The 16861-nt window shown below is 37.3% G+C and overlaps 1 protein-coding gene across 1 annotated transcript in view; it reads left to right on the top strand.

Annotated features, from left to right (window-relative positions):
- The window catches only part of lili (LMBR1-like protein lilipod), a 229356-nt gene that overhangs the window by 70774 nt on the left and 141721 nt on the right, over positions 1–16861 (top strand). Inside the window, exon 6 of the mRNA XM_090376265.1 lies at positions 15717–15749. Coding sequence (XP_090232391.1) covers positions 15717–15749 — 33 coding nt within the window. The remainder of the gene's footprint in view (positions 1–15716; positions 15750–16861) is intronic.

Here is a 16861-nt window from a genome sequence, read left to right as displayed (position 1 = left end):
TTGACTGGAAATCCTATCCATAGTTTTGCCGATGATTGCACATTGCATTCCACTTTCCATTTTGAGAAACCTTGTCCTGCTCAATCAGCATCAATTTCTCGAAAATCTGCTACCAATTCCTTAACTGCCGATCTTCAGGTAATTCTCCAGTGGGGCAAAGACAGCTTAGTTGATTTTAACCCTTCTAAAACTCAGTCTTGTCTTATATCTCGCAAAAAGGATTCTTCTGCTCCTATGCTTATCTTTAGTGACACTCCGATTTCTAGGCAAAATGATATATCTCTTTTTGGGATTACCCTGACTTCTAATCTCTCTTGGCACATGCATATTATAAATATTGCTTCCTCTACATCTAAAATCTAAAAAACTTGGTTTTCTCTTTCGCTTTCGTTATTTTTCTTCTAAACAGCTGCTCACTCTGTGTAAATCGCAAATCCACCCTGCCATGGAATATTGTTCCCACATCTGGGGTGGTGCCCCCAAAACCTCTCTCAGGCTTCTTGATTACTTCAGAAGAGGGCAGTTAGGTTAATTAATGATTCATCTCTAACAGAGTCTCTCCACTCGCTCTCTCATAGACGTATTTTTTCTGCTGCATGCCTCTTCTACAGATACTTCCATGGGCACTGTTCTTCTGAATTGGCTTCAATAATTCCCGCTCTCTCTTTCAAAACAGTCCGAACACGTGCCGCCACCAGCCAACATCCATTTATTGTCCAACTTCGAACTCACAGAACCAACTTTTCATCTTCCTCGTTTATTCATTCAACTTCCGTTTTCTGGAATAACCTTCCTTCATACGTATTTCCTGAAAATTACAGTCTACAGAAGTTCAAGTCTAATGTCAACAAATATCTTCTTTCGTCTTCTCAACCTCCAACCCAAGCACAGTACTAAGTACTATAGGTTCTAATACCTCTCGTGTTTGGGGTTTACGTAAAAAAAAAAAAAAAAAAAAAAAAAAAAAAAGATTAGCAACTAAGGCCATATTGCTCAGACTTTCTCTCTCTCTTAGGGTAACTCAGGAATTTTTTTTTTTTTGGCTGGTGCAGCATAAGCTTCAAGCTTCCTTGCACCAATAGCTAATAATAATAATATGTTGGAATTGGTGCAGAGAAGAGCAGTAAGATTAGTGAGAAGGAAAAAAGGGTGTTTTTAACAGGAAAGGCTTCATAAATAAATTCAAATTGGGACATAAATTGAAATTGAGAAAGATTGTTTCAGGATAGATGTATGGAAATTTGAATAAATTCAAGGAAGAAGCAAGTCTAATGTCAACAAGTATCTTCTTTCATCATCTATTTAGTACCCACAAGTGGTACTAAGTATTATAGGTTGTAATAGCTTTCATGTTTGGGGTTTTATATTTAAAAAAAAAAAAAAAAAAACAAACTAGGCAAACTATTAAATTTGGTAGACAGGTGATATATCACCTCTCTTCCTATATCACATAGGAAGGGATTTTTTGGCTGATGCTGTATAAGTTTGTTTACTTGCATCATTTCTACAAATTTCTCCATTAGAAGTCTACTGTTACTTATTCTCAGTTGAGTACCACAATCCAAACATTGCTATTTCTAGCTATTTGGCATCTCATCAGTGAGAATGTAGGTACTCAGAGGTATAATAGCTGATGACCCAGGTGTGACTAATTTATACGATGACATAAGGAATTTTTATAAAATCTTTTCACAAGGTGGCTGAGTTAGTCTGTCACAGGTAAGGGTAGCATGGTTTTTTCTCCCAGAAACTTGGGTTCTTCGACCAGAAAACAGAAAATCAAACACGGAACTCATGCAGTTTACAGATAGTACACACAGAGCAATATGTCATAGTCACTGATGCTGTTGTTGTTGTTTGGTTTTTTTTTAGGAGCATTAGCAGCTTAGGCCATATTACTCCGGGATATGCGGTGGTCATTCCCTGACCTTTCCGCATCATCCGTATTTGGTGGTGACGGGCTTGAACCCCGGTCTAATCAAGAAGCGTGTGCTACGCACTGCTGCTCCTTCCCACCTGGCTACGGAGGCGCCGTCACTGATGCACCTAAAACCTTATTACAACTAATTTATACGATACAAGAGCCAAAAGGTGTACATTTTACACTAAGGCAGAAGTCTAAAACTATGTAAAATTAAAACTGCAACATTGTTTAGCACAATTGCAGCATTACTACATAGTTGAATTTTAAGGCAAACCAAAGTTTGTATTCTAAACATCCTTATTCATCATCATAATCATCAGCCATTTTCAATGCACTGCAGGATGAAGGCTTCTCCAGCAACTTTCCAGTTCCTTCTGTTTTGTGCATTGGCCATCCATTTACTACTCACAAACTCATGAATTTCATCTGTCCATCTCCGTTGTTGTCTTCCAGGTTTTCTTCTAGCTCCTATTGGGTACCATTCTGTTATTTTCTTAGTCCATCTGTCATCAAGCTATGTGTCCTGCCCAAGACCATTTTAGTTCTTTAGTTTTGATAAGAATGTCCTTTACTTGTGTTTGTGCGCATTATAGCCTTAGTTGCTAATGCGCCAATAAAACCCAAGAACGAACTTGTGTTTGTCTGTCTAACAGTTTGTCTAACAGTCTGATTCCCAATATAATTCGTTCCATTCTTCACTGTGTAGTTCTCAGCTTCTCTTCCATTCTTTTGGTGAGTGCCCAAGTTTCACTTCGATAAGTCATGGTGGGGAGATATATATATTGGTTCATTATTTTACGTTTCAGACAAATTGGGATATTGTTCCTCAGTATGTGACTATATTTCCTGAATGCTATACATCCCAAATTTATTCTTCTCTTGACTTCCAGCCATTTATCATTATTACAGCTAATGACTTGTCCCAGATAAGTATATGACTCCACTTTTTTCAATTACTAAACCATCAATCATTATATCCCTTTCTGTGGCATACTTGTTCATCATTACTTTTGTTTTAGACATATTCACCTTTAGTCCAAAATCCTTACTAACTCTGCATAACTGATTAAGATTTTCCTCTAATTCTTTGAGATCGTGGCTTATGACCACAATGTCATCTGCAAATCGTAAATGGTTTAGGTACTCTCCATTCACATTGACTCCTTTCTGTGACCAGTCTAATCTTCTGAAAGCTTCCTCGAGGGCAGCAGTAAACAACTTCGGAGATATTGTGTCTCCTCGTCGAACTCCTTTCTCAATTTTAAATTTGCTACTGTCTTTGTCTAGTTTAATAAAGGAGGCAGCATTCTCATATATTTTCTTCAAAATCATAACATATGGGATATCCATGCCTTGTCTTTCCAGTGCCTGAAACATTGCCTTATGCTGTATGGAGTCAAATGCCTTTTCATAATCCACAAATGCCAGGCATAATGGTGTTTTATATTCATTTGCTTTCTCCATTAGCTGTGATATTATGTGAAGGTGATCCATAGTTGAGAATCCCATCCTAAAGCCAGCTTGCTCTTTTGGTTGATTCTCATCAAGTATTCTTTCTAATCTGTTAGTAATGACCTTTGTGTACAACTTGTAGATGTGGGATAACAAGCTAATTGGTCTATAATTTCCAATTCCTGATTTATCTCCTTTCTTATGCAGCAAAACTATGATTGCATAATTCCACTCCTTAGGCATCACACCTTTTCTAATGCATTTTGTGAAGGGTCTTGCCAGTTTTTGTGTCATGTCTCTTCCTCCCAATTTTAACAACTCTACAGTAACTTAATCTTCTCCCAGGGCTTTCTTGTTCTTCATTTTCTTCAATGCATGTTCTACCTCATCAGGAAGGTTATCAGGTATGTTATATGTGTTACTAATTTGCAATCCATCTTCCCCACTGCTGGCATCATTCCTTCACTCCTTGTATAACTCTTTATAGTAGTCTTCTTCTATTTGAATTATGCCTTTTCTGCTATTTATAAGTAAACATCCTTATTATATCATCCCATATTGTGAAATGCTTGAGAATCATCTGTGTTCCTCTTATAATTTTAATACGTACTTCTGCATTAGTGAAGTCTTTGTTACCTATTCTCATAATGATGCATATTGTGAATTTTACATAGTTTGAGGCTTTCATATTTGTGTAAGCGGTACACCTTTTTGGCATCTCTCATTATGTAAATAAGTCACAACTGGGTGTCATCAGCTCTTATACTTTTGTTACCTATTCACCCACCAATGAGATGCCAAATAGCTTTGAAATGGAGCCGTCTGGTTGATGGTACTCAACTGAGAATAAGTAACAGTATCTTCTCTAATGGGCAATATTACTTATATATAAGAAGGCAACTTGTGAAGGGTTTCACAACATGAGATGTTATAATGATGCATAATGTACAAACTTCAGTTTGTCTTAAAATTCAACTACGTAGTAATGATGCAGTCTGAACAGTGTCATAATCTTAGTAATTAATTGATAAGGATATAATATATATTCTTATTAGTAGGTAATTTCGTTAAATTTAATGAAGAATTAGACAAATTATTGGAGGTGATGTGAAATTGTTTTTTTTTTTTTTTTTTTTTCTCACTGTTATGCTTTCTTTCTTGAATCATTTGTCAATAAGATCATAGAGCGGTGCCATCTGGGTGGTGGTATCCACTGAGAATAAGCAACAGTAGCCTTTTCCATTGGTGAAGTATTACTTATTGGCAGTAGTCCAGTATCGTGGTAACTCGTCGTGAAGGTATTCACAATAAGAGATATACTTAAATGATCCCAGTTCCTAGGTACTTAGTAGTCGGCTACATGCAGAAATTATGCATTTGCACTAACTTGCATATCATTTGCCAATACTAATACTATTATAAAGTGTCTTCAGTTAGCTGTCAGTGCAGATAAAAGTTGGGAGCATCTACTAGAAAAATTTCAAAACAATTTGTATATTAACAGACATTTTGTTTGATGGAATCTTCAAAGTGGAGATTTAGGTTTGTATTATAGTACAGTTGAGTTTCAAAATAAGGGAGAGTTAAAGATCTGATACCCCACATAATTAAGAATTAATGTAAGTTGGGATTCCCCCTATAGTAGACTATAGGGGGAATTCCTTAAGGTAAAACTAGGTAATTCCTATAAACCATGTGCACATGTATATAAACATTATTTGTGTAAATTTAATATACATAAATCTTAAATAAAGTACATTAAAAATAAGTCAGTGCTGATAAAGGGTTTTGCTGAAGAATCACATTGCCGTCCTTATTAATCTATAAGGTGTCATCTGTTTCAAGTACAGAATTATTACTTGATCAAATGAAAAGCTGTTATTGAGCATCTCATGACCTCAACTTTCTCCTTTCCCTTCCCTTATCACATGTTGCTGAGTGCCATCAGAAAACAGACAAGCTGCAACTACAAGTCAAAAATATAATTGTGAATCAGTCAGGAATTAGTCACATATGAGTGGGGTTGTATACTATTAGTAGTAGCAAATGATACAGAAAAAGCTTATAGAGCATCAGCACAAACAAAAAAAAAAAAAAAAAAAACACCTTCCCATTTCACTTATTCATCACCTCCAATAGTTTTTCAGTTCTTCCTCAAATTTCTTCAAGCTATCAGCTTCCATAAGAACAGATGGAAGTTTGCTCCAGCAGTCAATTACCTGCTGGCTAAAGGCAAACTTCTGCACATTTCATCTGTAACCATCCTTCCTCAATTTGAATTCATGACCCTCGAGTGTGTTTGTAGTCTGAGCAAGAATCCCATCATCATTGAGCTTTCTCAATCCATTCAGTCTTCACAGGTGGTAGTCCCCAGATGTTGCAGTTTGCAGAACTGAAGCCAAATAAGAGCACCCTTTTGTTCCCCTCGCTGATCTCATTGCCCTTCTCTATACCCATTCCTGCATTTCTACATCATTTCTAAAACGAGGCCTCCAAATCTGTATGTGGTACTCAAGCTGTTATGACCTTTTCTCTGTGACAATTGCTTTATACAATGGGATAATCACCTCCTTATTACTGCAGTTCTCCATTTCTTAAATGAGGCCTCCAGACCTGTATGCTGTACTCAGATGTTATGACCTTATCTTTGTGACCCTTGCTTTATACAAAAGGATAATCACCTCCTTATCTCTATGACCAAAATTCCTGTTTATCAATGACATAACCCCATGAGCGGTCCTCGCAGCCTGTCTGCACTGCTGAGAGAAATTCATTACTGCTAGCATTTGTCAATGTTAAACTTCAATTGCCATTTTTCAGCCCAGCTGCCTAATTTTTCTAGATCTTGTTGTAGTAGCATACCATCATTACTGTAATTAACCACCCTGCCAACCTTTATAATATCTGGAAACTTAAGACATTAAGTCTGATATACCTTCATCAATATCATTAATAAATACAGAAAACAATAGGCCCAGCAACAAACCATGGGGACAGCACTAATGACATTAGTCCTTGAAGAGCAGCGTCAATTTATAACTACTCTGTCTTTTCCTACTAATCCATTCCTTTATCTTAGTAGTAACTTGCCCTTGTCGGTTGTACTCATCAGAGTCATTAGGCCTATAACACACTCCTACTATCATTTTTTACTTTCCCAGTGCTTATGTCACACCAGATTGTTTCAACGTTAAACTGCCACTCATATCAACTGGCTCATTAGATTTTTTATGCTTCTTAAATAAGAGTATAACTCACTCTCCTATCATGTCTGTCCTTTTTGTACACATTGTACTACCCATATTCAAATTCTGCATCCCTTATATCTGAGTGACACCATGTCTCTGATAACCCCACAATGTCTGCATTTGATGACTTGAACAGTACTTGAGATTCATCAAATTTATTTACTATGCTCCTAGCATTGGTGTACCTGCAAATATATATACACCTGTTCTTACTCTTAGTTATGTTAACACAGCCCATGTATTTACTTGTTCCGTGATGACTCACAGCAGGCCTTGAAATCTCCAACACCTTGCTATCCAGCCTGCTACTCGGTCCAGTAGAAACAGTGCAAGAATCACTTTATCACTTTCACCTCTGCCTATGGCTGTTATTACTCTATTATTCTGTGTATTATCCCCCAATGCTAGCAGTTTTTCTACCCACCTAATGCTGCCTCAATAGTATCATCAGATATTCTTGCACTCTTTCTGTTTAAGTTTATCCCATCCCTGTAGAAGTAGTCTCTACATAATAAGCACAGATCGTGCTGAGAAAAGATTCTACCCCATAAGCTCTGCACAATCTCTCCAGGACTCAATTCATTAGTGTTAGTAGAGGCATATGATGCATGAAAGCAAGCTCATACAGCAACCATCAAAAAAAAAAAAAAAAAAAACCTTCCCACCTATTCATTCGCTCCAAATGTTTGTCCAGTTCTTGTTTGAATTTGTTTAACCTATTAACTTTCACAATGACAGATGGAAGTTTTTCAACCAATCAGCCACCCACTGGCTAAAGGCAAATTTCCATACATCCATTCTACAACTGTCTTTCCTCAATTTGAATTTATGCCCCCTCAGATGCATAATCTGAGCAAATAGATTAATCCCATCAGCATTGAGTTTGCCCAATACTGATGGGATTTGCACAATATATTTTCTGCCTCCCTGACAATAGAGGCACCAACAATAACTGCCTCCTGTGGAACCAGTGCATTCTGCCTTGGGAATTGCCGCTGTGTTGCCTGATGTACAAGTGTGGGCCCTGGCATTGAGTTGGGCAGCTGAAAGCGTGATGGGTCTCCCATTTTAATTCCTTTGAGGGCATCCACCCTACTCATCTAGCTCTCTTAAACACCCATCAGAATGCTGAGTTGGTGCATAATTTCTTTACACTCTCTGATCCAAACATACACACAAAGACATCCTCTTGGCTGTATCATATCCTATTCCAGAAAGGTCGGCAAACACGTATACTTGGAGACTCACTCTGCTCTCCAGAGCACACATTCTAATCTCCCTGCAGCTGTAAACAACCCATTATGGCTGCAAAGACTGGCCAACTTAGGATGTCACTTTGCAAATCAAGAATTTAATTTGTTACTGCAAGGTGACAATACAACAATTTTATGCATGATTCAATTGATAAATTAAATTGAACTTATACCATTGTTATTTTTGAACCATATACCCCCAGAAAAAAAAATGCTTCAGAGTTATTGCTACTCACAGTTTTATATCAGGAAATGAATTGATTCTAGATATCGTTAAAGAAAATATTTAAGAGCATCTGAGATTATTACAAGTGACATTTAGGGGATATTTTCCAGAAATGAACAAAGGTGAGAAGTTTATTTACAATATTTTGGAAGACTATTTTGAGCTAATCAACTGAAATAGCCATAAAATAAAACTTGATAGATGTTTCAACTGATTTTGGACTGAAAACACCTTTCAGGGTTCAAGGTTTAAGCTTAAAGCAAGAAAATCCATGTGAAGTAAGAAAAATTTCAGCTACATGTATGAAAAAGTGTTGCACCTTACACCTTGGTAAAGGTAAAATACTGTGAAAAGCTATGCAGAGTAAGGTTTAAGACTGTATTTTTCTCTTTTGTTGAGCCAAACTTTAAAGCACCGAATTCTTCAAACTCAGAAATCTCGTGTTTTCTGAGATTTGGTTTTAAATTTTTTAAATTATGTTTCAAGAATTATATTTCATTATTATCATGTACCAAACTGCAAAGTGATGATAATATCAGACATTCAGTTTTTATTGTAAACATGTTAAACACTACGTATTACGGAAGATGTGTTTTTAATAAAATTTGTGCATTTAATATTTGGATTCCCTAATGATAATTTTTAATGATCATTTAGAGATGTCAGGCAAGCTAAGGCAAATTATGAGAAATCTTTGATAAAGGATGCAAAGAAAAATAGCAAAAACTTTTTTTCTTATTTAACTAGAAGGAAGGGAATGAATCACATAAGTTCACTTGATATTGATAGTTCAACTGTTGATGACCCTGCTCAAGTTGCTGACAAGTTGAATAGGTACTTTGTATCTATATACAAACATAAGGAATTCTTTAGGGAAAGGAGATGCCAGAAGTTTATCAAACTCTAACAGGAACTAAATGATTTTGTAATAACTGGAAGAGAAATTGTTGAAGTTAAACAAAAGCAAGGCACCTCAGGTGGATGGGATCTGTCCAGTCATATTGAGGAAGGCCAAAAAAGAGGTAAGCACTCCCATAACCATAATTTTAAGAGGATCCTTGCATTCAGGGGAAGTCCCCATGGACTGGAGATGTGCAAATGTATCCCCAAATCACAAAGGGAGATCAAGTGGTGACATGATTAATCAGGTTTAATGTCCAAGTTTGCAAATGATATGAAAGCTGGCAGGGTGGTTAATGATGGTATGCTATTGCAACAAGATCTAGAAAAATTAGGCGAATAGGCTGAGAAATGGCAATGAAGTTTAACATTGAAAAATGCAAAGTACTGCATATGGGTAGCAGTAATCACAGACTTGCAATGCTAACTCTCAGGGTAGTGGAAAATGCAAAAGACTGGGGGTAATTGTGCAGTCGATATGAAGTTTTCTGAATAGTGCAGACAAGCTGTCAGGACAGCACATGGGGTTTTGTCTATGATATACAGGAATTTTCTAGAAGTGATAAGGAGGGGATTATCCCATTGTATAAAGCTAGACTGACAGATTGTATAAGGTCAAACAACATCTTGAGTACTGCATATAGGTCTAGAGGCCTCATTTTAGGAAGGATGTAGAGCTGCTGGAATGGGTAAAGAGAAGGGCAACAAATGCAAGAATATTTGCTGATGCTATCAAGGTGTTAGGTGGGTCAAAAAACTGCTAGATCGGTCCTGATACATGGACTAATAGATTAACAGTAGCCGCTGGCAGAGGTGAAAGAGATTCTTGCACTGCTTCTGTTGAAATGCAATTGAGCAGCAGCCTGGAAAGCAAGGCAATGGGGATTTCCAGGACTGCTGGGAGTTATAGTGGAACAAGTAAATACATGGGTTGTGTTAGGGTAACTAAGAGTAGAAACAGGTGACAAACTGATAAAATCCCCCCTTATAAGACATTCTGATTTACTGGCCCACTCTATTTCTCTGCACAATTGCTCGTTATACTCATCAAATTCACTAGGCCTATAACATACACCTACTCTCATTTTTCCTTTCCCAGTGCAATGTTGAGTCTGTTTGGTGTGACATAAGCACTGGGAAAGGAAAAATGAGAGTAGGTGTGTTATAGGCCTAATGAATCTGATGAGTATCAGAGAGTAAATCAGAGTGTCTTATAATGGGGGATTTTAATTTCCCAGAGATTGTCTGGAATTTGTGGATTGGTCACTCACACACTAGCAAGGGTTTTGAGGATTTATTAAATGATTATTTTCTACAGCAGCATGTTCTGGAGGCAACTAGAGGGAGTTATTATTATTTTTTTTTTTTAGGAGCATTAACAGCTAAGGCCATATTGCTCCTGGGATATGCGGTGGTCATTCCCTGACCTTTCCGCATCCTCCATATTTGGTGGTCACAGGCTCGAACCCCAGTCTAATCAAGAAGTTTGTGCTACGCACTGCTGCTCCTGCCCACCTGGCTATGGAGGCGCCTACTAGAGGGAGTAATACTCTTGATCTGATTATCAGTAGTGATTCTTCATGCATTAAGAATCTGCAGATAAAGGAATAAAGGAAGGCAGTGATCACAGTGTGCTGAATTGGGATTTACTCAAAGAGGTAACTACCATCAGGGCTAAAAGGAAGGGTTTTTGCTTTCATAAAGGCAACTGCAGTGGTCTGAGACAGTATTTAAATTCTATACGGTGGGACCAACTCATGACGTTACCAGCAGCAAATTCAAAATAGGAAGCATTCAAAGAAATAATTTTGGAAGCTACTAGGCTTTTCATACCAACTAAGAAATATTGTTCAAAATTTAGGCCTAAATGGATGTCAGTTGAACTAATTAGACATGTGACAGAGAAGAAAAGTGCATGGAATACATATAAATTAACAGGTGACACAAAGGCCTATGATAGATACAAAGGGTACTAGGAAAGTTTTGCAATATGACGCAACAATGAATCACAGGAAGCTGCTTGTTGCTGCATGTTGAGACATGTTCATACGTGCATAGTAGCTACCGCGCCAAGTCGATGGGCTCAGTTATTCATTAGTAGTGAGAGTGTAAAGTGCTTGCGATGGCATCGTGGTCACGAAATGAGATAAGGACAGTTTTGCGGTATAATTTCGTGCGTGGTTTAACCATAGACCAGTGCTTAGAAGAAATGACTCTTGCACTAGATGATGATTGTCCACATCGTACAACGATATTCAGGTGGTATAGAGAATTCCAAAGGGGAAATTTCACTCTGGAGGATTCTGAGAGGCCGGGAAGGCCACGAACGTCAGTTACGGAGGAAAACGTTACTGCTGTGAGGAAAATGCTTGACGAAAACAGGCGAGTGACCTACCAACAGATAGAGGATACTTTGGGCCTAAATGCACCAGCAATTCGTTCGATTCTGCAAGATCATTTGCACGTGAAGAAACTTTGTTCTCTCTGGGTGCCGCATCAACTGACTGAAGAGCAGATGACACGACGTGTGACTTGGTGCCGGGAGATGTTAAAAAAGTTTGATAAGGGACAATCTCGGTATGTGAACATCGTGACAGGTGACGAGACTTGGCTGTACTATTACGATCTGCTGACCAAGGCTCAAAACAAAGTTTGGGTTTTTGATGATGACGACACACCCGTAATTGTCAGAAAATCCCGATCTGTAAAGAAGAAAATGATAGCTGTATTTTTCAAATCGAGTGGAATTGTGGAACGTGTCGTTTTGGACACGCAGAAGACAGTCACAGATAAGTGGTATACTGAACAATGTCTGCCTAAAGTCATTGGATCTATGAAGAACCTGCGGCCAAAGTCAAGAATGGACACCTGGTACCTCGATCACGATAATGCTGCAGCTCACCGTGCCAAAGCCTGCACCGAATATTTGACCACGACAGGACTGAAACTTCTCGAGCACCCTCCCTACAGACCAGACCTTGCTCCCTGCGACTTTGCACTGTTCCCGCATGTGAAAATAAAGCTAAAAGGGAGGCGGTTTTCCAGTGATGAGGACCTTCTACGGGCTTGGGACAACGAGTGTGCTTTACTCCCTAGTGAAACTTGGCAGAACTGGTTTAAAGATTGGTTTCGGAGGATGGAGAGGTGTATTGAATGTAGAGGAAATTACTTTGAAAAAATTAAATAAACAAAGCTGTATTGCAAAACTTTCCTAGTACCCTTTGTATAAGCTGGTCTGTAACAAAGTCACAAAGGAAGTTAGGCAGGCAAAGGCAGATTACGAGAAATCTGGCAAAGAATGCAAATAAAAACAGCAAAGAGTTCTTTACTTTTGTAAACTCTAGAAGGAAGGGGATGAATCAGATTGGTCCACTTGATATTGTTGGTTCAACTGTTGATGATCCTGATCAGATAGCTACCAAACTGAATGAGTATTTTGCATCTACATTCACACATGAGGAGTTATTCAGGGAGGGGAGTGCCACAGGTGTATTAAACTCTGGCAGTAAGCTAGATAATCTTAGACAGTATGAATCAGAGCTGTAATGCTCTGGTTCATACTATCTATATTGAAATAAACTCCTCTTATTATTTTACAAAAGCTAGATAATCTTGTAAGAACTGAGAGTAAAGTGGAGGAGAAATTGTTGCAAATAAACATAAGGCACCTGGGGTGGGTGGAACAAGTAAATACATGGGTTGTGTTATCTATCCAGTTATATTAAAGGTGCCAGCAAAGGAAGTAAGCAAACCCTTAGCCATAATTATGAGAGCTTCCTTGGACTCAGGGGAGGTACCCATGGACTGGAAATGTGCAAATGTGACCCCAATCCACAAAGGAGGATCAAAGGGAGACACAGGTAATTAGAGACCTGTTAGTTTAAATTCTTTTCCAGGGAAATTAATGGAAGCACTGGTTAAAGAAGCTTGCAGGATCATCTAGGCTTCAGTTATAGCTCCGACGTAGCATGGGTTTGTTAAGGGGAAGTCTTGTCTGACCAATTTGATTCAATACTATAATGTTGTCACTAAGGAACTGGATGCAAAAAATAATTTTGATATCATATATTTGGATCTTAGAAAAGCTTTTGATACTGTTGTACATAGAAAACTGCTGCACAAATTGGAGCAGTGTGGCATTGGTGGCAAATTGCTGCTATGGATAAAGGGATGGTTGAGTTGGAGAAGACAGAGTGGTAATCAATGGACACTCCTCTTCATGGACTAATGTTATTAATGGAGTCCCCCAGGGTTCAGTTTTGTGTCCATTGTTGTTTTCTGTATTCATTAATGATATTGATGATGGTATATCAGGCTTAATGTCCAAGTTTGGAGATGATACAAAGGTTGGCAGGGTTGTTAATGACACTGCTGCAACAGGATCTAGAAAAGTTTAGCAGATGGGCTGAGAGGCGGCAACTGAAGTTTAACATTGACAGATGTAAAGTACTGCATATGGGAAGCAGTAACTCCAGAATAACAACTGTGTGGTACTAAACTGACAGTGGTAGAGAGTGAAAAGGACCTGGAGGTAATTGTGCAGGTAGATATGAAGTTTTCTGAGCAGTGCAGACAGTCTGCAAGAGTAGCTCATGGTGTCTTGTCAATGATATACAGGAATTTTTCTAGCAGGGATAAGGAGGTGATTATCCCCCTGTATAAGGCAATGGTCAGGCCACACTTTTGTACTGTATACAGGTCTGGAGGCCTCATTTTAAGAAGGATGTAGAGCTGTTGGAATGGAATAAATTGGTGCTCTTACAAAGAAAGGCTTAAGTTTTGCAGTTTTAGTGTTTGGAGACTAGGCACCTGCGAGGTGATCTGATTGAGGTATAAATTGGTGATTGGTGTATAAATCCTTGAATGGTTTGAGCATGCTCAATGCTGATGGGATTCTTCCTCTTCCTCAGAATAATCGCCTGAGAGGGCATAAATTCAAATTGAAGAAAGATAATTGTAGGATAGATGTGCGGAAGTTTGCCTTTAGCCAGAGGGTGGTTGATTGCTAGAACCAACTTCCATCTGTCGTTGTAGAAGTTGATAGCTTAAACAGATTCAATCCAGACGTCCGGAGATTGGGCACCTGTGAGGTGTTTTGATTTAAGTGTTTTAGACTTTGAATGGATTGAGTCATATCAGTGCTGATTTGATTCTTCCTCTTTCTCAGACTACTCATATGAGGGGAAAGAACTTCAAATTGAGTTAGGATGGTTGCAGAACAGATGCGTGGAAGTGGATAGCTGAATAAATTCAAGGGAGAACTAGACAAACTGTTGGAATGGTTGGGTAATTGAAATGGAAAGTTTTTTTTGTTTTTTTTCTGATGCTGTATAAATTTGCCTTCTTGCATAATTTTCCACTAGTAATACTAATATAGAGTTGAGTTGACTTATCTTACCTTTAACCTAATTCTTGCATTAATCATTATGGTAACCTTGCTTTACCAGATATGCACCAATAAGTGCATCCCCTGATTTTACAACAGAGAGGCAGATTAGAAGAATCCTGAACAATCTTAGTGTTACTTTTTGATTGAAAGTTTAGAATCCAAATAAGAAGAAAGACTGTATAGTATGTAGTGATGTACTGCACAGTCTAAATCACAGAAATAATTGACTTTTCTGTTATGATTTTTTGAGTTGTCGGTTTTTTTTAAAAAGCAAGGACTGTTAGGAAGATTGTGAAAATGTTACTGAACTCAAACTTAATATTATAATGGCCTTCTGAGAAAGCTGGCCAGTTTCCTTTCTCTGACTGCAAATTGTGTATAATAGTCGATGGCTCTGACTTCTCAACTAATGCTGGAGTTCGCTTCTTTCACACTTTCTATCATGTGTTTTAAGTTTTTGCTATTTTTCTTTGCAAGAAAGCAAGCTTATATACCATCATAAAAAAAAAAAAAAAACTCTACACAATTCACCCATCCATACCCTCCAAGAATATCTAGTTCTTCCTTGAATTTATTCATCCCATCTGCTTCCACAGAAACAGATGGAAGCATGTTCCAACAATCTGCCACCCGCTCTCTGAAGTCTTTTTAGGTAAGAACACCCTTTTGTTCCCTTCACCAGTCTGTTTGGCCTTCTCTGCACCCATTCCAGCAGATTTATATCCTTCTCAAAATGAGACCTCCTGACCTGTGAACAGTACTCAAGATGCAATGTAACCATGGCCTTATACAAAGGAATAATCATCTCCTTATCCCTGGCAGCATGTTTGCACTGCTCAGAGAATTTCATGTCTGACTGCACAATTACCCCCAGATCTTTTTCATTCTCCACTACCTTGAGTATAGTACAAAGAGAAACATTTCCTTAATAGTGCAATGATTGATATTTATTTTTACCTTGATGAAAATTGTTTCCATCAAAACATACTAATTTTAATACACAATTTTTCTTGAACATAATAGTTATCTTTGAAATTCAAAGAGATTTTTTTGTGTCTGTATAGAACTAGGAAGTAAGAGTTTATCATTGTTTTCCAAGGTTAAAAAATGGCATATATAAACTGTTACATTCTGAATTTAGTAATGCAGATTAAAAGGCATTCTTATCGATTGAATACTTGCTTAATGAATAATTTTAATATTATTATACTAATATATATAAAATTATCAACTATCTTTATGCAGATTTAATATATTTCTCTTTTCCTTCCCTCCCTTCTTTTCTTTTTTTTTTTATTCTTTTCTTCTGTCTTAAAACTTTAAGCTGTCAACTCATGGGATATGCTTTTAGTTACAAGTAAGTAATTAACCTTATTTTCTTGTCCTGCATCTGTTTTTTCTTGTGTGCTTTTTCATAGGAGTAATCTGATAATTACTTATGTAACTCTGCTGAACCACTGACAAGCATATTAATACAAATCTTAAAATAGTTTATAAAAATAAAGTTATATGTGTAACCAAAATGTTTCTGAGGACAATACAGTAGTCATTATAATGAATTTAATAAATAATGTTGAATATAAATTATTTTTGAAATAATAACAAAACTATATGCAAGATTAAATAATAGAATCCTGCCAAGGGCAATAAGAAAATTAAAAATTAACGTAGAACTAAAGCTTGACTGTTATCACAAGAGATTTGTAGAAGTTATGCTTATAAAATCCATATCACTCCACATACTTTCTGATTAATTTCATCTAAAATGTAATCAGTTGATGGGGGAAATAATTGAAAGGAAACTACTAATCAAAAATTAGTCAAATGTGGGAATTCACTGAATTTTTTTCTTTTAGTAGATTGTAGCCAGATGGTTCTATCCACAAGCTGTGAAAGTGAAATGTGCCGTTTGTTATGTAAATTTCCATATTGTTTTGTTTTAAAAATAGAGAGGAATTACCTCAAATATATGCATATATACTTTTTATGCTTTTCCCACATTTCCTCAGGCTTTCCTGCCTGAGGAAATGTGGGAAAATACAAAAAGAATTATTAAGGATTCAGCAAATAGATACATTAGAGAGAGGTAAAAGATCAGGAAGTCATGGATTACAGAAGCCACTTTTAAATTTATTGAGCAGAGAAGAATTGCAAAAGCCCAGAGTGTACATGGAAACGAAGAGTATCAGGAACTGAGCAAAGTCGTCAAACGCTATTTAAGCCAGGACAAACAGGATAATATCAATCGAAATTGTAAAGAGATTGAATACCACAACAAACAAAACAACACTAAGAAGATGTATGATGTTATTAAGTCCTTAAAACAAAAGTTCTGTTCAAAACTTAACGTAATTAAGGACACCAAATTTTAACACAGGAGAATGCAATTAAAGGAAGATGGAATGAGTACTGTGAACAGCTCTTCAGAGCACCTGTTGACACTAATGATCTGCCACCCGTTTTCAAGCG

The sequence above is a fragment of the Mastigoproctus giganteus genome, chromosome 6, assembly GCF_048544385.1.
Source record: "Mastigoproctus giganteus isolate SK-2022 chromosome 6, ASM4854438v1, whole genome shotgun sequence".
Lineage (NCBI taxonomy): Eukaryota > Metazoa > Arthropoda > Arachnida > Uropygi > Thelyphonidae > Mastigoproctus > Mastigoproctus giganteus.
The sequence above is the reverse complement of the archived record's forward strand: the minus strand, read 5'-3'. Positions and strand labels throughout refer to the sequence as shown.